Source organism: Anas acuta, chromosome 1 (genome assembly GCF_963932015.1).
Source record: "Anas acuta chromosome 1, bAnaAcu1.1, whole genome shotgun sequence".
NCBI lineage: Eukaryota > Metazoa > Chordata > Aves > Anseriformes > Anatidae > Anas > Anas acuta.
Window position 1 is genome coordinate 195,565,211 of NC_088979.1, and position 21,467 is coordinate 195,586,677.

Here is a 21,467-nt window from a genome sequence, read left to right on the forward strand (position 1 = left end):
TGTCCATGTGGCATCGTGATGTGGTGTTTTAACTTGCCCACTCACCTGGCTCTATGCCATATATTGCTGCAGCATGATATGGCATTGTTTCATAGGGGAGCTTTGTGTGGCTTCTTGTTCCTGTGAACAAGAGTAAGGGATGCTAAAATAAATATTATAACATTATAATATATTAATGTATAATATATGAATAATATATAATATTATATAATAATGTTTTACCATATTAATGATTTTATAATGATTAATAATTAATAGTTATTCCATTCCTCTGGTGGCTGTTGTGAAACTGAATTAGCCAACACTTCAATATTTCTTTGAATATTAAAAACACTAAAAATGATCTTTTTTGTGTGTGTGCATGTGATTGCAAAATAATAATGTGTTAAGTAGCATATTTAAGTAGAAGAAAAATCTATTAAATTAAATCCTAATGATCTGTAGGCCTGCATTAAAACTAAGGTTGAATATTTCAATTACCTGATTTTGACAAGGTCCAGAGTACATTCTTCAAATTCTGATTATTAATAACATCTTTTAATACATCTAGCAAATTAAAATGTCGAAAATGATCATGGTGCGTTAATTATGCCCATTGCTCTGCAAATTTCATCCCATTATTGGGTAAAGGAGAAGACAGTGAATTACAGCTGTTGCAGCTGTTTACTGTTGTTGTTGTTATTATTATTATTATTTATGTGACATAATTATGAGTACAGATATGTTTGAAATTCATGTTGAGGACATTGGGTGAGTGTGATTCTTCAGAGCTAGTGAAAAAAAGTCAGCATGGAAGTCAGCATATATGTCAGATTTTGCAGGATATGCTGAATTTCAAATAGCTCTCAAAACTGACTAGAGACATTCTCAGGGTTCATAACACACACAAATGCACCCACATTAAATATAATCTTAGACTGTACTTATTCAAATGCTTTTTTTTTTTTTTTTTTTTTTTTTTTTTTAAATATGTGCAAAAACACTCTCAAAGCCATGAAATTCTGCACTTGAATTAGCCAGCATTGCATGTAAAGTGTTTTTTTTCACTGGAATTTGCCAGGTGTTGCAATTGGGAAAGTCTACTGAAACAGATTATGTGCAGTAGCTGTTTAACCAGCAGATATTCTGAAATGCATCTTTGACTCCCTGAAATCTCCACTGATCATTCTCTTCCTTCAGTTAAATCTTTTCTTTCTAGATATGTGTCGGAATCTCAGAAAATATAAGAATCAGGCAGCCAGGGCTTCCAGGCTCCAGTTCTTTTCAACAATGTTAAATCCTGAACTTCTACATAGTGCTTCACAATTCAGCAAATTATGAGCACAAAGACTTAACAATATATTTCCTGGTTCAACATTGCATGAGAGTCATGTCTTATTCCATTGTTGATAAGATGAATCATCAAAGTTGTCTTGATGAATGGGATTATGGTGATGGATTAGGTTGATGTTTGTCAAATTTGTTCAAAAATTGTAAAATGTTTATTAATTTATAACACCTAGTAGCCTTACTTGACATTGCTAGCTCTGCTTTTTTCCCATCTATAGTGCTAGTCAGTTAAATTATTTTAAAAAAAAAAAAGTCACTCATTACTTTCAGTGAAAGTAAGTTTCACCCAAGACTAGGCATGTCAATCATGGTTTCATTTGTGATAAATACTCATGTTAACTGGACATGAATTCTCCTTTAAAACAGTAATTGGGTGAACTGAACAGGATTCTGGGACTGATAGGCATTGCAGACATCCTGCTAGGTTACAAATGTAGAAAAGCTCACTTTCAGTGCTTCTTATCTGGACAGTGCATCTTTCAAAGGCATTTGTACCTTCTGGTCCCAGAGATATAAAGTTGCATTAATAACTCCAGCTTTACTGCTTCAAGATAGACTAAGGGGATTAATGGACTTTTTAAAATGGAAACTGTTTGACTGCTGTTTGTGGGGGGAGGAAGAGGGGGGAGGAAGAAAACAATTGTTTGTTTATTTTATTTTATTTTATTTTTTAGAAGGAAAAAAAGAAAAACTGCCTAACTATATGTCAGTTATGTTAATTCAAGCACTTCCTGTAATATGACTGACTGTTAACTCTGCTTTTCAGGGACCTGGATGGGACCACATTTTGTAGACCTTAAAGCCCTGTTTAGATACATACAAGGCAGGAATTTCACTGCAGGCTAGCACTCTCTTGACAATCTTGCTCCAACAGAGTCTGAGATCATAGTAATTTGTACAAGGTGACAATAATCTCATTTACAACACAGAAGCAAGAGCAAAGAATAAATAATGTCTTAGTGAGAGTTATTTTAACTCTCCACCCTGCTGCCTGATGAAAGACAAGCCATATAGACCACTTGCACTCTAGTGCACTCTACTACGTGTAGATCACCCTGTGCCACAGTTTCCCAACTGGCAACCATATACTAACATTCTTCTAAGACCTGCTCATAAAATGCATGGCAAAGTGCATCTGCAAATTGCACTGTGTGACTAGTGATCTGCACAGGATCACATTGTCTGGTCAAATTAAATTATGAGAAATAATACAGATGATGTCAGCCAAATATAATTCTTATTTATATTTATAATTTGACCACTTCATGCACATACAAAATACATCAAACTCATAATGAAAAGAAGTAGACAATGCCCCCCATATATACAAAGAAGCATTTTAAATAACATTGTAAGTGTACGAGCACATTTGTGCGTAGCCTTCCAAAATACATTATTTTCAGTCTTTGTCTTCTTCCATAGATGTTGTAGCATTCTGAACAAGACACTGTAATTACAAATTCTCAGTCATTGCAACAATGGAAGTTGCAAGGTGTGAGTTAGGAATTTATTATTTTAATAAAAATTTAATGGAATTCTCTACATGTAACCCCTAAAGGGATGGGGTGCTAAAAATACACACTCATATTAAATCAGGAATCCTGATTTGCATATCACATGATTTCTACCTGAAATCTCAGAGAACGAGACATAAAGTTACATTTGTTCCATCAGGATGAGATGCTGTCATTCTTTTCTCATAATCCATTAATGGTACATTTGGCACTAGATGCTAACAAATGAATCTGAAAAAAAAAGTAATATATAACTCCTATTACTGTTGAAAAAGAAGTGGACTCCATAATTTATCAAAAGAGTATTTCAGTGATGTTTTAGCAGTTTTCCAGACAGGGATTCCAGGGTGAATTGAACAGAGGTATAAATTAGGGATTCTTATTCTACATGTTCTCTCTGCTACAACCTTCAGTGCTAGTTCTTTTCATGTATCTGTAAACAAACAGACAATTCTAACTGCAGCTAAGTTCTATTAAACTGTCACAGAAGAGTGATTTTATCCAGTCTCCCATATCAGATCAAAGGTAGCAAACATAAAAATTCATGCAAGGCTGTGAACAGTGTCCATTCCCATCTCTCAGACAGGCATTCTAGCTAAATGAAGTGCAAAGTTTTCCTTAACATAACTGACTAATGGAAGGGTTGAATCTGCTCTTCCATGGACACAGTGTCAAACCTGTTTTTTCTTGTACTCCAGTTGCTGACAGTGTGCACACAGGATCATTTCAAACCTGGGAACAGTCTCTTCTCCCAGAGGAGCACGGCAAAGCTTCCTGATCCATCTGTAAGATCCAGTCTATTTGGAGAACATTCCTTCAGCATCCATTGCTAGGTTTGTTAGCATAGCAAACCTAGCAAATCTCTGTTCTCCAGGATGTTAATTCCCATTAATTCCAAATTCTGTTTCCTGATTAGACATTGAAGCTGGACATTAAATTCTTTGTGGTTGGTTAATTCCTTGTATATTTTCTTGGCAGCATCAAAATCTACTATCAGCTTGGCTATTTACTTTACTGGCATCATGTTCTTATTTGAGGAGTTAGCTCATTTATGACTCACTTGTGTTTATAACTTCCCTATCTTTTTATCATTATAATTATTATTATTATTATTTATTTCCAGCTCATTTTGTAATATCAGGTTTTCCAAGTAGTAAACTGCTTGGAAAATGCTTTCTGCATTTCCTGAATCTGATTTCTTGTACTCAAAGAAAAAGAAAAAAAAAAAGTATTGAAAGCCCTCGATTAGAAGTTATTTACTTCTTTCATCTCCACTCCTGATATCATGCACAAGAGCAGCAAAACAGCTCTTTTAACCAGAGAGTACATATCAGGAAAAGATTTATCTGGATCAGACTGTGAGACTATAGAAACACATCTACATAATGCTATTCTTGTTTCAATCTACTTCCTAACTTTTCATTACTGCATCTTACCTCCAAAGCACATTAACAACATAAAGCATTACTTAAAATATTGTCTGTCCAGCATAACTGACTTCCAACTCTACCTTCTATTTATTGTGTGTTTAGCACATAGTGACTAGACGTGTGTGCTGAAAACAACCCAGCTGTGGGTCTTGGTAATACTTAGCTATACACATTTCTTGAGAAAACATATGATATCAGATTTGCTTTGTTTTGCCACAAGAGGGCACTCTCTTAATTCTTGTCGTTATTAAGGAAATACCCATTACTAGAGACAAGATAGAATTGTTTTCTATCCATACCATTATTCCAACATTTTATATGAAAGTGTTGAAGAATTTCATTCTGTTTGTGTTCTGAACATGCATTTGACTTACATTAAGTTACTAGGAAATATTATTTAGCTGTGACAGTACACTGCACTTCATAAATGACTGATGAGACAAATACTGCTGGGAAGTAAATAGGTTTTCCCTTCATTATCTTTAGAAATAGCAGGACACCATATTAACACATCTCACTTTTCTCAGTGATAAATTCAGACAGGTCACAATCAAAATGAAAGATCTTAAGACGTGCTGCTTTCAGAAGCATGATATACTTGTGAAACCAAGAAACGATATGTTATATTTTTCATCCACTTGTGAATGCTTAGCTATTTGAATTTGCTTAAATATGCCATCATATGCAACAATATACAGAGCAAGCATGGTCCACACAGGAAAGTGATTCTAGCACCCAAAGTCTGAAGATTGTCACGTCCTCCTTAATGCACAACTCTGATTGCATTGACCTACTTAGAAACAGATAGTTAAGAAGATTTTGTGTAAAATTCTTCTAAACAGTCATCATGAGTGTACAGTATAACTTAGCATAGCATTTTTGTTTTCAGTCCTGATATTTTATATATATAAACCTGTTTCAATTACCAAAACCAAGACTGATCTCTCACTCTTACTTAAGTTCAAATAAAATTTTGCCTAGAAACAGCAGGTGGATTTTGTTCATCAAGAGTCAGCTATGTTCCTGGGCAGTCGGTAATGTTCTGGCCTGATCCTTGTCTTCTTCTCCTGAGGGTTGGCATATTTCCATTTGGATGGAGACATTTTCAGCTTTTTTCTCCTCTTATCTGTACACCAGACTTTCTCACAGTATTCCTCCACCCTCTGGAAGTTGCTGTAACCTATCAGTTGAAGAAATTCCTTGTACCATGGTTTTGATGCTTGAGGTATGTTGCTCTGCACTGGGCATGGCATTTTGTGAGTTATCTCCTCCTCATAATCTTTACTGAACATTTCTTCTACACGTTCTTCCTCAACTATTTCCAGGGTGATTTTCCTTACAGTGTGAACGATGCTGTGTTCCACTGTCTGACAAAAATAGATCCCTGCATCTAGGCGATGCAACTTCAGGAATAACAGACCAAGATCCATTTTGATTATTCTTTCATCTGTCTTCACCTGAAAAACAGATTGATGCAGTAATACAGCATAGATGAGAGTTCACTATTGCAAAAAGTCAGTGGGATTATTTTTGAAAAGTACTTTCAGGAATATAATATTAAATTTGTGGAGGAAGATTAAGGTTCTAAGCTCCTTTAATTCACAGTTTGTAAGTAAATAAATACTTGAAGTAAAGAAGAGGTTATGCTGTGAAAGGAAAGCAATCTTAAGAATCTGGCAAACATGGTAGAACAGACAATAGAGCAGATAGTTTCCTGTTTTCCCAGCATGAGCTAGTCATTTGTGGCTAAATCACAGAGGGAAGTTAGGTTGAAACATGCAGATAACTACAGGATGGAAAAAAAGTGGGCATTTGCCAGCTGACCTTCAATAATTGTCCCCGTGAATGCTCACTTACAAATGTTTTTGAAGCAGCACCTGTGTTTATATCTAACTGTGATCTTGAAACCTCAGTCCTGAGTTTGGTGTTGGAATTCCCCCTGCAGCTTCCAAGAACTAGGTTATTAAATATGAAGCTTTTAGAGATGCTAGCATGCAGGGAGCACTGAGCTGTCTGATTTAGCCAGCAGAAAAGCTCAGCAGAATAATGGAAGCCCCATTTTTCTACTTAAGCAGTAAAATGCTAAATATTATTTAGAAGATAAGTGCTTCTCTCTGCTTGGGATTACCTTTTTCTAATGACTATAGAATTATTCATGTAAAACAGAATAACTATTACGGGGAAACATTAAAATACATTCATCCTAGTAGTATAAAGATGTACTGGAAGGTTAGAGTCTGTTTGAGTTTGTGCTTCTGGTGTTCAGTAATTGAGGTGCTGGGTCTAATGGGATATATGAGGACATCCTCCTGCCCAACACAGTAAAAATCCTCAAAATTCACTGCCTTTTGTGAAAGAACAATTCTACTGTAAGAATGATCATGAATAATAAGTTGGGATCTCCCAGTAAAATGCATTAGGAAATACCAAATGTGAAGGTCCCTCTGAGGGTCTAGGACTTGGACAAAGCTTCAGGAAGAAATATGTTTTACGGAGAGTAGGGATGGCATCCATCCTGCTTAATTTTATGTTTCTACTGCTGTGTGTGGCATCCTCATTTACTTTTGCATTCAGTGATTTACCTAGTCATTTTTTACTTGACCAAATGAAGCTGTTTAGCTTGGCATGAGATGATACCGCTGGCTATAACTGCAACAACAGCTATTCTGACCTCAAAGCAGCCTACAGGGACCAGCTCCCACTTAGCTATCTTTATTGTAAATGTCCATATTCAATATTAGATGAATCCCACTCCTCAGACTCAACACTTACATCTGTGTATGTCTATGGCTGAGCTGGAGTTTGCAGCAGAGCCTAGCCACTAGGAAGTAAGGAAACCAACCATATCCTTTGGTAGTGTGTCTTTCCTCCCTAAGTGCTTACACATACTAAGTGGGGATAGCTAAACTGACATGTATCAGATAGGTACCAGGGAATTAAATATGGCAACACTCATTATGTACTTTTATAATACCACAATGCATGTTGGTGGCAGAGAACCAGGAACACTCATTTTCAGATGTCTCTGTGATGTAATGGCTGAGGCAGCCAGAATTAATAGACATTAAGCAAGACTAACACTGGGAGTAATATGTATAGTTTTCACCTCTGTAATAACATGCCAAGAGAAGTGGTGGATTCCCTTTTGTTCTGAGACATTCAGTCAAGTTTAGCTACTTCTAGAACATCTGTGTAGTTATTCAATTTCAAGATGCTGAACTCAGACATCAGATGAAATTCTATTAATTCGGTGGATCATAATGATTCAGATGAACAATGATTTTCCCTTATGCCCATGCACATTTCAGCAACTGATGGCAGGCCTTTCAGTGAAGACATAATATTCTTAACCATGGGATCTTTTAATTAAAAGATTAGGACATAACAATAATTACCTCTTCCTTCTTAGTTTCATGGGCTCGCTGGACAAGCCAGATTACTTTTGCTTGTAAGGTCCGAGGTGTGCACTCCAATAGGGTGCTGTTGTACTCTATTCCATAAACCAATCGCTCCTCAGTCTTCTCCAGAACTTCTCCTGGTGTGAAAATAAAGGTTTTAAAAATGTCTGCCACTTTGTTTCTGACAATACTCTGTCTTCAAGTTACATTTACTTTTAAGAGTGAAATTAAATCTACATCCAACCAGATAGTTACTGAAAAGTGATGCCTGGTAAAAGCTGCTAAGTAAATTTTCCCATCGTCTCAGCTTCTGTCTGTTTTGCCATTCCAATACCAGTGTCTGAAATCAACATTTTCCAAGATTTGGACAACAGCATTAGACACAGCCCTGCCCCATCTTCCCTTATGTATTACCATTGGAAGCCTTTGCCCAGGGGTCAGAAGGCACTCATGAGATTCATTACCCACATCCCTAATGTCAACAACAGGACTGCAAGACTGCACACACTCTATGGGGATGCACCTGTCCTGCCATTGAAACAAAGTAATTGCTTAGACTTGGATGATATGGGCTTATCTCCATAACTTTTATAGTTTATTATAGGAATATGCCAGTAAAAAATCTCAGGAGAGATCGTGGTCTCGCCCATACTATTGGCAAAATTTGTTTTTTTCTGTTCCAGGCATTTGGTAGCAATGTGTAAATGTGTGAGTAGATTACCAATGAATTGCTGGCCAAAGCACTGCTGAGCTGCATTTCCATGTCGAACATCTTGTCTGCGGAAACGTCTGGAGGGGAAAAACAGAACTGTTTGAGAAAATGTGTTTAGGTTACAGATTACTAGCGTTATACTGGAGTCCTAATTGGGTCCTAAAAATTTAGCATTGTTGAGAGAAATACTCATTCATGCATTGGTATTTTTTCTCAGTTCAACCTATTGGTGATCATGTCTGAAAAAAATCATGTAGATTTTAATTAGAAATGGTCATAACTATGTGCAGTTTATGTGTAACTATACTAACACTATAAATACTAAAACAAGATCTTCTGAACCAACTGGGGAACATTCCATGTTAGGAAGTGGCAAACAGATTTTTAGCCTGTCTTTGAGTTCTCTCACTCTTGAAACCATGGAAAATTTCCTTTTTTAAATATATATATTTATTTATTTTATATTTTTTAATACAAAAGAATAATAAGAAGCATAATTGTACAGTGTATTCCCAGAAGAATTGTACTTTTTATCAAAATTTTGTTTTCTGAATGTCCTGATAAATAAAATTAAGATTGCTTACTAGGGAAAAGAAATTGGAATGAGGTATCAGGCCAGATGTAGTATTTCTAACAATCCAAAATTTAGTTATACCAAGGATACATTTCCTGAATTTACATAAAGAGCAATTCTAATATTTAAAGCATAGCTACAAGATGGAGACTCCCTCTTTAGAAGGAGCCACATAGAAAAGACGAGGTACAATGGGTACAAGTTGCACTGAGATTCTGATTGGAAATAAGAAGTTGTTTGCAATCTACTGCCATAGGTAGTAGGTGGGGATTATTTTCTGAGTCCTGTCACACAAATAGACTTTTGGTGTAATGGTACTGGAGGACCAACAGAACAGCTTTAGCTTTTACTGACAATCAGAGCAGCAGAGATAATGTTTTGCCATTGTTGTTTCAGTGGAATCTGCAAATTTGGTGGGGACTACATGGGGACTACTGGACAGAAATGCTAAAAATAATTGCATCTTTCTGAATGAAAGATGAGATTCTGAGATAGTAACAAGGCTTTACCATATCCTGGGAGTTCTCATTTTAATGTAGTAGCCATGGCTACTGATAACTTTGCAAAGTGTCAATGTTAAATAATGCTGCCAACAGCTTTACATATTTGTGTGTACAGGTTATTCAGAAGAGACATTTTCTTGCACAAATACACATAAATACTACAGACATTAACCTTAAAAGGAACAAACAAACAAACAAACTCCGCTGCTGTGGGGCAACCCTATCTGGTAGGAACAGAAAAGTTAGCAATATATGTATACCAAGTACCCTTCAGTACTACTGTCATAGTGCTAAAATATCATAGTCCTGTAAGACATAATATTTCTCCAGTCGTTGGAATGATTCAAGAAAAAATAATTACTTGTTGGATGGATTTTTGATATTGTGAGTGTGGAGACATTTATCTGTGCCTTCACTTCCTACTTTTTGAAGAGTAGAAAAAAATGAGAAGAGGTGCTGAAAGAGAGAGAGATGCTGGGAGGTAAATGTATTTCAGAAATATTGATATAATCCTGGTATTAGTTATCTTTTTTTTTTTTTCTTTGTAATCATTTCATACAGAATTCCATGAATAATAAGCTACCAGACAACACTCAACTATAAAGAATAATTTTCAGTGACTAACAAATGTACTAAGTACACAGAGGTGTCTTTTGTAATCCATAAGTTCATGAATTTAGATTTCAGTCTGTAACTCTGTGTCTTCAGGACTTTGGAAAAGATGATTTATAGGACAACAATATAGTTATCATCCTTATCACCATTATCTTCATGTTTCTTCATTATTTTGTAGGGATAGATGAGGCAAAGTCAAAATGGTTCACAGAGAAAACGCATCATTGCAGTTTGAATAAATAAACCAGTAGACTGAGTTTTCTTTTGCAAAACCAAATGTTACAACTGAGTGATGTTTGAGTTAGCACCTGGATTCTATTCTGCAAAGCATTTCATTCAAATGCCAGCATATAACTTAAGTAGAAACTTAAGCAAACTGTTAAAATATTATTTTGCCTGCAAGCATGATTGGTGCCATGAAACACCATTCAGGAGTAACATGGGGACTGAGGAAGAATGCTTAGGATTTTATCTTCTTCACACAAGGTGCTGTGTACAAGTGGGCTCAGTACACAAAGAGAAAAAAAGTAAATTTTGGGGAAAAAAAAAAAGTCTGTTTGGAGCTCTCTTGCTAACCAAGAGAGATGAAGCATGCTTGTGTGTTTGCTAGTGGAGTGGGTGGTGAAGAAAGGCTGGAGAGGGAGAGAGGGCAGGATGGCAACTGTCAGCTTCCTATGGTTAGCAGAGTAATAAAGGGTTACCAGCTGAAAGGTATTTTAAAGTGTCTCCAGTGTTTTTTCAGCCTAGACATTGAGGTGGCACAGTGAAGAACCTCATCTGTGGAATTTAGTGCTTGTTTGGATAAAAATTGAACTTGTCTAGATTACTGAGGTAATAGTGAACTAAAACAGTTCTTTAGGTCCTGAATCTCTCTGCTTTTGCAAGCATACTTCAAAGTTGAATGCAAAATAATTTCCTTCTGACATCTAATGTATTTGCAGTATGCAGGAGCCATACACCTGTAACTACCATGACATTATAATATGCTATGCTGCCAGCATTATGATATGGAATTTTTGGCTCAGTGTTTACGTTTCCCTAAATAAATCCTATATTTAATTAATTAAACAGGTTATGAATTTGCAAGGAATTAAAATATAGGCTTTCAAATTTAAAACAGTACCAGCTGTCAAGCAAAGAGGTTTTTTTGTTTGTTTGTTTGAATTTGTGCTGCAGCTCTATCTATATCCTTCATAACTGTGCTTACAGTTTACAGTTTTTATATTACTTGTTTCTCTAAATGCTTGTTATACCTTTTGGGCATTAGGCTCTAAAGCAGTCAGCATTTTAATCAAAGGAAGCAATATACACTGTGCATCCCTGCTTTAGTTCAACTCTTCAGCAGCAGAACTAGAATTAAAGGAGCTCTTGACAGTACTCTTACTGCACTAACAGGGCTACCCATACAATTCAGAAGCACACCTAAATGTACAGTATAAAGGCCACATTTCTGCTGACAGTTAAAGCCAGCATAAGTGTGGTATGGCTGCCAGGAACAGGGAGAACAGGCGCACTCTAATGCCTCTGGTCCTAATGTTAATTGTACGACCCTGCACAGCTTGTGCAAAAGTCTGGAGCTCTAAGACAAGGCCAAGCCAAATCAAGAAGTGTCTGCTCTTGGGTGGGGCATTAATATGTCTGGAGCACAGGGCAGCCACGGCAGGGTTATCACCTGCTCAGCGTTGCTTGCTATTAGAAAACTCCACATCATTTATTGACGTGCCTTTCCAGAAGTGCTCTCCACCTGGAACCCAGCAGGAGGTAAATTAAAACAACTTCCATATGTGTGTCCTGAGGAGCTCTCCTTGCTTCACCATTTATTGCACAGTTAATGTAAGCTCATAACTTTTAAAACGTTCTGAGCTTTAGGTATGAGCTAAAGCGAACAAAACAGATACTATACATCCCTCTCAGTATTGTAAGTTCTTGCTAACTCCCCAAACTCTTAAATGTAAAACAAGTTTTACAGGCCTTGAGAACATTCAGTAGAGTGCAAATCCCTTCTCTAATACTGCAGCTCTTATCTTAAGAACAGAAGGGTGATAACAGCAGTATTTTCTTCTTTTAGAGATTGCCCTGCTGAAAATTCCGGAGGTAAAGCACAGCAAGGTGCCTGGGGTGCTGCCCCATATCACTCAACCCTGGATAAATGCATGTGTCAGGGAACTTAAGGGCTGCTACTCTGGAAATTGTCTTAGGTGAGAAATATGCTAAAAATGTGCAACTGAGTAAAGGACTGAGCGAGTTTCTTTTATCTTTTCATAGACAGTAAACAGCCTGCAACAGAACAGCATAAATGTGGATGCAGGCCTAGCAGGCTGGTAGGGAAATGTTTACCCCCTACTCTCTTCCCCAAAGGGCATTTAAATCATTAGATGAGTAACCAATACTCATTAAAATTATGATAACTCTCATTCTCACATTGAGAATAATTCTCACATTGAGCAGGCAACCAGAGCGCACTTCCTCCCATAAGTCTGCTTGCAAGAGACATGAGAAGACTATGCAATCCTGCTTGTAAAAGTGGTGTGGATTTCCTATTTGGTTTAGCTTATATCTCAGTGTAAAAACTCCAAGAGATTTTAAAATATGCGGTCATTAGCTCTGTTTCTTATTTTGAATTTTTTATGTTCCCTACCCAAAAGCTATGCTACCCAACAATTCCTGCATTCATTATCTTTTACAAAAGCCACAGAAATGTCTGTTTTGTCTGGATAGCAGTGATTTTGTTTGAGTGTATCCAGGTTCATGGGAAGATAAGATGTTTAGGAAAAAAAAATAAAAGAAAAGAACCTTCCTAGTTTTCCACAAAAAAAAAAAAAAAAAAAAAAAAAAAAAAAAAAAAAAAAATCAATTTGGGGATAGTTTGTTTTGATTGAACAATCTGCACTGGTTTTCAAAACTGTCTCCAGAAGTTATTCAATTAATTCTGAAGCCTGGCGTCAATGTAGGTGTAGTATATCTAAACATAAATTATCAGAAACAGTACTTGTAAAAATGCCACAGAAAGGGCTTGACTTAGTCATAACCAGAGTTTTGCTGGCTAAGGATCTGAGTGACTCACTCTAGTTGCAGAGCAGACCAGGTCCTGTGAAAATGTCTGGATTAAAATGTGCATGTTTTATATGTCTGGTCAGGTATCTATTGACCTAAGTTGGAGAACCTGGAGTTGAGAGGGCAGGAAAGAAGATAGATATATGAGAAATTACTGCACAAAGAATGAAGGCCAGAATCCATAAGTGACTGGGCATGGAGAGAAGTCTGTCCAATGAGAGTTAAAGCATAAAGTGGTTTGAACTGGCCTGCAGATCAACATGTTTTTATAAAGTCACTTTATAAAGTCTGTAGCTTTTGCAGATATCCTAGTTTTGTTTTATCTGGTGGAGGTGAATGGCTATTAACAGAGTTGTCCTTCTCTTTCTCTTCCTTCCTTTTCCTTCCTTCCTTCCTTCCTTCCTTCCTTCCTTCCTTCCTTCCTTCCTTCCTTCCTTCCTTCCTTCCTTCCTTCCTTCCTTCCTTCCTTCCTTCCTTCATTTCTCTCTGTCTTTCTCTCTCTCTCTCGTTCTCTCTCTTCCTGCCTTCCATCCTTCCTTCTTCCTTCCCTCCCTCCTCTGAAATTCTATAGTATTCTATATAGTATTCTATAGTATAGTTTTGCTGTGTGATACCTTTTCTGTACAAATACTAACAAAATAGGTCCTTGACAATTTAAGGAATGAAACAAACATATTTTCTCTGCCCACCAGGCAAAATAAAAGGAAATTGGGGTTTGTTTAAATAATGACTAAGTAGACAGTTTTCTTCATTCATAAAATATTCTTGGTATTGCAATTTATGCCATTCTGTTAATTCAGGTCCTTAGCTGTTCCCTAAAGCTCACTTATAACTTATCAACTAATATATCTTCTCACTCACTTGTATGAAGGGGAGATATGAAGTAATTTATACTGCATTAGGAACTTTTATTAAGCTATTTTGCAAAACAGATTTCACAAAAATAAGCAGTTCTCACCTCTTTGCCTGCATTCCTGTGGGATAGTACCGGGAGCAGGAGATGCCATCCCAAGCACAGTAAGGATCTCGAGCCAGGCAGCAGTCAGCACAGGCTGTACCGTACATGTCACACTGGTGGAACTTCACTTGTGCTACGACTGACTCAGATCCAATATAGAGTTGTTGCTGGAGAAAAAAAAAAAAAAATAATAATATATATATATATGTATAATTAAATTCCTAGAACTTCCACTAAAATTTCTGCTACTACTAGAGTTTTAAAGAAATGTTATTCAGCAGATTGCCAGTTGTGCATCTAGTCTGTGACCTGAGGGAGGCAGAGTTACTCTGCAGGAAAACTGATTACAAACTAAACTCTCCTGCATGAGGATGGAGGTGCAGAAAGAATCTAGAATGAGCAAGTTTGGCTTGGCATTTCCTCACTTTGGAAACTTTGGAAGTTTCAGTTTTTTAAACTTTCTGTTTGAATTGGGGGCAGGGGGTGGGGGCTGTGGGGGGAGCGTTACATGTCTTTTTCTTCCTCAGGGTAGTTTCCGATGCCTCCCCCATAGCACTTCTGTTACCTAACTGATCATCAAAAACAAGAAGCAAGCAAACAAACAAAAACCTGCAAAACTTGACTTAAAGTCTTTGATTGAAGAAGTTCAAATTTGATAAAGTTACAAGCAACCTCAGTATTAAAACTGGAGTTATGAGGATTTAACTCTTGATGTGGCTACATACATACAGTATAGTCACATATACGCATTCACAATAGTTCTATGATTTATATAATCCCTCAATGCAAAGAAGATAGGTATTTTTTCTGGTTCTGTGCTACCTTTCCTTGTAACTTAACTGGTCACAATCTACATATATATATATATACACATATCACCATCATTCATTCTAAGACCGATTGAATAAAGTTAATGTAACTTTCATTTTCAAAAGAAATGAAAGATGATAAATCTGATTCACCAGTTGTTGATGTAAGTCATAAAAAATCCAGAAAAGCATAGCTTGAATTTGCAGAGATTTGAGAAAAACTTCTTGTTGCTGGTGAATGTAAATCAACTGATCGCAGAAATACACAGTGTGCACTGCAATAGGAACTGCAATAGGAACTGATTTTGCACTGCTTGCTTCAATGTTTTTTTGTAAGTCATAAAAAACATTCGTAATGAACTCTAAATTGTGCTTATCCTAATGGACAAACATAGTCCAAGCTTTCAAATTTTTTATAGTTTAAAATTGTTTAAAGCTGGAAAATACAGTCAGTTCATTTAGCCTGGCTTGCCTTTCACAAACCATGAAATTTAATCCAAATAGCTCGTTCTTGTCCCTGATTATACCTCCTATATCTTTCTAGGTCTCAAAATTTGAACTGTCAGAAATGTCAATGGAAGAGACTAGGAGAGGGTGTTTGAAGCAATGTTTAAAGACTTCAGCTGAGATAAAACAGATAAATAGGAACTAAATCTGCTAACTTAAAATGATGAAACCTAGGGTCCTTGTTTAAGGGGAATTCTTTTATCTTCCGATATTGCAGCATGACTGTCCCAGAACACATGAACAATTCTTTCAATGAAACATACAAACTAGGATTTTCTCTTTCATCTCTTAGAAAGAGTAAGCTCTACTGTAAGTCTAGGTTCATGAGAGGATGGCAAAAAGCATCCAATATCTAGCCAACAGAACATCAAAGAACATTCCCTCCCAGCCACACAGATAAATAGCTCAACCCTGAAACACAATATTTTTTATATCACTGACTAAGTGAAGGCTGTTTAGTATTACAAGGATGTTGAAACAAAGCTATCAATGAGATCTTTACAGGCTTACAAACTCCAAAGTCCGAGGGGAACAGCAAAAATGCTTCAGTAGAAACCCCCTTTTTTTTTTTTCTTTCCACATAAACTCAGCTGCACTATACTTTTGCTCAAAATCATGTTTTAGAGACAAAATGATTTGGTACCAACCCTGTGCCTAGAAAGTATTCAAACATTTAATTGTCCACAGCACCAGGAAATTTCTTGTTATTTCAAGATTTCAAGAACAAATAAAAGCTGGGTGGAGAATAGATATTGAAAGCATCCCTGAGGAGAAGGACCTGGGGGTCTTTATTGATGAGAAGCTCAATACGAGCTGGCAATGTGTCCTTGTAGCCCAAAAAGCCAACTGGGCTGCATCAAAAGTTCTGAGAAAAAAAGAAAAATCTCCCCTTCTGCTCTTCTCTCATGAAACTCCACCTGGAGCCCTGCATTCAGCTCTGGGGCCCTAGTACAAGAATGACATGGAAGTATTAGAATGAGTTGGGGGGGGGGGGGGGAGGGAAGGGGTCACAAAGATGATCAAGGGGCTGGAGCACCTCTCCTATGAAGACAGGCTGAGGGAATTGGGGTTGTTCAGCCTGGAGAAGAGAGAGCTTCAGACAGACCTTAGAGCAGCCTTCCAGTACCTAAAGGGAGCTACAGAAAAGCCGGGGAGTGATAGGACAAGGGGTAATGGCTTTAAACTAAAAAAGGGTAGGCTTAGATTAGATATAAGGAGGAAATTCCTCACTCAGAGGGTGGTAAGGCATTGGAACAGGTTGACCAGAGAAGTGGATGCCCTATCCGTGGAAGTGTTCAAGGCCTCTTTGTCCGAATAATGTCTATCGTTAGGTGTAACGATAGACAATCTAGTCTCCAGAGGTCCTTTCACAGTCTATGGAAAAAAAAATAAATCGATCCAAGAAATAATTTGGAAAACTTAAAGTTAGGATCTTCCCCTAAATCACTCAAAAGAGTTTGTCTTTCTACATTACAGAGAGAATACAAGTTGACTAGACACCAAGACTAAAATGATCTTTGAGGCACACTCACGCCTACTATTAATACAATCTTCAGTCTTTGTTACTTGTGTTTTACTACATTTCTGTGCACCTATGTTGCAATGATTGTCTATTCTGAGAAATAACTGTCCTGGTGGTGGACTCAAAAGGCAGTTAGATCCAAACTGCTCTGCCTTTCATGGGCCCCTGAGTATTTATGGGAGGCAGCAAGGCTCTTTTAGGACTCATATCCCTGTGGGGCTGACGTCTGTCTACTTTTATCAAAAAGGAACTTTTCTTTGGGTTGCCATACCCACCAAGCTAATCCTTGATGTTCTTTCTATTTCAGTAACTCATGGATCAAATTGTCTTTTTTGTTTGTTTAGTTTGTTTTGTTTTACTTGTTTTTGTCTGAACAGTATGTATAAGATAAGGAGATGGATTAAAGAGTTTTAATGTTAGATTTGAAATATTAATGCTTTATAAAGGAACAGAGCATATAACCATAAGTTTGCACTGCAAACATATTACATGTTATGAGACCTGGTCTCTTTAGACATGATATACGTTGTTTTCTCTCTCTCCCTCTCACACAGACTTACAGCTTTGTTGAATTTGAGTCCCAATGTTTGCACATTAAACTCACGAAATACTTACCCTTTTTGATGAGATTTCCATAGAAATTATGGGAACTGGCACCTAGAAAATAGGAAGCATCCTTACTTAGAAAAAATAAAAATAAAAAAGTAGTTTTGCCTTGACAATAAATTAGGTAAAATAGTGTTGATGTTTACTTAAGTTCATCTCTGCGAAATACTTTGATTTGCTCTAACTTCTGACGTTACAGAAAAACGTGAGGCAATTGTTTTTGAGAATTATTTTTTTTTAATATTTTATTTAAAAACAACCAGCCAACACTTAATTCAGGATTATCAGAGTCACAGGAACACTAAAATTTCCCCATCAAACATAACATTAGCTCTTGCCACCACTGAATCCATTTTGTCATACTCCAGAGTGATAAGTGGAATGTTCTTTATAACAAAACATACATTGAAGATAGGTAAAAATAGCAGGAATTCTTTCTCATACCATTTTCCTCTCTGCCCTCTGCTCAGATTTCCTGGAGCAATGGCAAAACACAGCTCCTAATAGGTATATTGAAAACCAACATTTTTCCCCCAGGGTATCAAGTCCGTAATTACTCTGCCCAAATTCAGGTGCCGGATTTAAATATCTATGATTGGATGTTAGGTTTTCTCTGTGGTTACAAGTGGGTTTGCCTTCTACTTCATGTGGCTAAAATAAGGTGATGTGAGTATTCATTAAGTGAATTTCATTGTGTTACCTTTGCCACATACTGAATAGTGAGCTTTAGTCTTAGGTTATTCTTAAACAAAAGTGACTTTTGCCTCACCAGGAATGAAGTTTACTCACTGTAATAACACATTAACTGATTCACTCTTTCTGGGAACTTGTTGTTTTTAGTATTATCATTATTAATAATAATCTGGTCCTTTTTTAAGCTTCCAACGTTAAGGACACATTTTTTGTGTCTGCAATTATATTATTTTAAATACTTAATTAGATATGAGGGAAAATTAAGTAAAATGCTATGTTTCTAATCACACACTGAGTATGTAAATAGAAAGACAGTGTTGCTTTGCCACAGTGTGCTTCAGTACTTAAACATAACTCCACTTTAGAAAAACTTTAGTAGAAAATAAAGATTTTATGTCATATAATATCTAGATAATCAGAAATTTTCTTGTGCACAATTATTATATATTTGTCTATCCTCAGATTTTTTTTGTCATTTTTATCTGAAAAACATCCAATACAGTTAGTTGTATGTATGTTTCATTTAAAGCACAGTTCACCTTGAATACTTGTAGCTCTTCAAGAATCACTTCTTCCATTGATTCTGTCTCTTGATTGTAAATTGTAATGACTTTCAGCACAATTCCATTATCTGTGAATAAAAATAAAAAAATAAAATACTAAAATTTATAATTGGTGGAAACTTTTACTTGGCCTTTAAAGACATTAAATAACATCTTCAAACTGATCATGAATAGGAACTTATACATACAAGTAGTTGCATATTGCTGTTATTGATGAGATTGTTATTGATTTCTTACACTTAGAGAACAACCATGCATGCTAATTTGTTCCAAAGACATTGTGACATGCTCTGGCCTATCTGTCAACTAAGAGGCAGCTGAGACATCCTTGACCTACCTGATTAATTGACTAGTAGTTTTCAAATTCTGGGCCAGAATCCCTTGGTGAGCAGAAAAATAATCTAAGAGGGTTACAATTTTGAGAAAAATAAAAGAAATGAGAGTAGGCAGAAGCTGAGACCATCAAATTATGGGAATATAAAGTGGCTTGAATTATAAGATACGAGTATTGACACTGGTTAGGAAACTACTAATTATCCTTAATTTCTGGCAGCAGCTCTGTTCTTGAGGCAAGAGTACCAATGCTTTCAGGGGTTCATTATGCACAGTTCTCTTTCTCTCGGTGAGCTGCTGTTGAACTGAAGGTAGTAATCAAAGGAAGATGAAACAAAGAAAAGCTGCACTTTCAAAAAGTGTAAAGGAATTTATATTTATCAGTCTCTCTGTCAGCACATCTCTTTCAGGAAATTAAAACACAAGAGCAGCATCTAGTCTTCCACCACTTCAGCTTTGTCTTGCTGACTATTATTATAGTAGTCTTACTTTCCTTAGTCTGAAATCTGTCATCAACAATGCAAATATCGCTTCTTTTCTTATGTTACTTTCAGTCATCCTTGATTTACAGGGGAAATATTAAGCAGACAAGCAGTGGGAAAAATGTTCAGCAAAAGATGAAAGGGATGAGAGTAACCATTAAACTGGGGTCATACACCACTTCTGAAAGTGAATAAGTAATCCATTTTGTGTTGGAACAGTAAATAATCAGAAGAAGAAGAGGAAGAGGAAGAGGAAGAGGAAGAGGAAGAGGAAGAGGAAGAGGAAGAGGAAGAGGAAGAGGAAGAGGAGGAAGAGGAAGAGGAAGAGGAAGAGGAAGAGGAAGAGGAAGAGGAAGAGGAAGAAGAAGAGGAAGAGGAAGAGGAAGAGGAAGAGGAAATTTGAGCTCTGGTTTTCATAAGTCCTTCTTCAAATCCTGGTGATTTGAAATGGTGAAAGTTCATTCTGACATTCAGACTTCCCTTTTGATAAATCTGCACTGATACCCATAAGGAAATTTTTGCTGGGATGTAAGACCTTGTTTACTAATATTACATAGAAGGTGTTGGACTCGGATGAAAGAAGATTAACCCTTTCTAACATTATACTGCTGAAAGAAGCAGTGAGGATTTTGATGGGAGCTTTGCCAAAGTGGAGGTTGCAGGAATCATCTTAGAGTTTCTAAAGTCCAAATACCTATGATGGAATTTCTCGTCACCTGAGATTAGGCAAGACTAAGCAGCTGTTAGGTGCCAGTCCAGCCCAGCTCTAAAGTGCATACTTAAATCTCAATGGTTTCAATTTTGCTAAATAGAGTACCTGTGTACAAGTATTAGATATAATATCTAAATCATAAGTGCAAGTGCAAAATATTAAAAATCTAGTCACTGTTATTAAATCTGCTGTAGAAACGTAAGTGACACAATGTTTTATGGACCACACTGAGTCCAACACTGAGACCATAGAGAAGCCATTTAAAAGATCAGAATACATCCCTAGTATAAATAAGCTTTTGCTAGTCTACAATCTTTCTTCTTTTGAATGTTCTCTACACTGAAAAATGCTTTCAGAGGAATCAGAGGAATTCCATTAGTAAAAAATAATTCACAGTAAATGCTTGCCTAGACAAAATGGTCAAAACAATTCATGTCACCACTCCTGTTGTTAGCTTGATAACATGTGAATGTTGAATCCTTGGATTTTTTACAGGCAGATTAGATATGACTAGAATTGTGTCCAGTTCTGGGCTTTCCATTTTTATTTATTTTTATTTTTTTTTTTCCCATTGCTTAGGGTTGCAGAACTCTGTGATGCATTATACCTTATTTATATTTTTTTGGTAGGTGTTTAAAAAATCCTCTTTAAACAAACTTTATGTATCTTAGAAAACATCACAAAAGAAAGGCAAAAAAATTTTGCAGGAAATTTCTAATTTTCTTTTTGAACCATAAATTTGGTTATAGTCCCCTTTCTTTCTTGAGCTGTGTCATAACCCAAGTCTGGAAGCAATCAATTTCTTTTTAACAGTAGCAGATAGATTTGTCATCTCCAGAAATAGAGGAATTTGAACTGATATTTCTGAAATTTGTTGTCATTTCTATTTCTCCCACAGTCTAAGTCTCAGCTCAGAAAGATATTGAAATACATGTTTGTGTTGTGAAGATTTAAAAATAAGGTCAGGAATTGGATTAAAAGTTCTTGTAGGGTGAAGGTGATGGTGAATACTATACTTAAGTCTCTAGTCCTAGTCTTTAAAAATTTTTTTACCATTATTTTTCTGTATTATGTTATCATCACAGTGAACTGTATGTCTGGAATGACTAACCACTTCTGTAAGGCTGTTAGTGAAGATTGGCTCAGTCATGCA

The 21,467-nt window shown here is 36.4% G+C and overlaps 1 protein-coding gene across 2 annotated transcripts in view; it reads right to left on the reverse strand.

The window, feature by feature from the left end:
• Positions 1–1,976: 1,976 nt before the first annotated feature.
• Positions 1,977–21,467, reverse strand: part of SEMA3E (semaphorin 3E) — a 150,014-nt gene continuing 130,523 nt past the window's right edge. For both annotated transcript variants that reach the window (XM_068669957.1, XM_068669959.1), the window contains 6 exons: positions 18,764–18,855; positions 17,541–17,582; positions 14,088–14,254; positions 8,393–8,460; positions 7,669–7,808; positions 1,977–5,730 (listed from right to left, as the gene is read on the reverse strand). In XM_068669957.1, the coding sequence (XP_068526058.1) occupies positions 5,278–5,730; positions 7,669–7,808; positions 8,393–8,460; positions 14,088–14,254; positions 17,541–17,582; positions 18,764–18,855 (962 nt within the window). In that variant the 3' untranslated portion in view covers positions 1,977–5,277. The remainder of the gene's footprint in view (positions 5,731–7,668; positions 7,809–8,392; positions 8,461–14,087; positions 14,255–17,540; positions 17,583–18,763; positions 18,856–21,467) is intronic.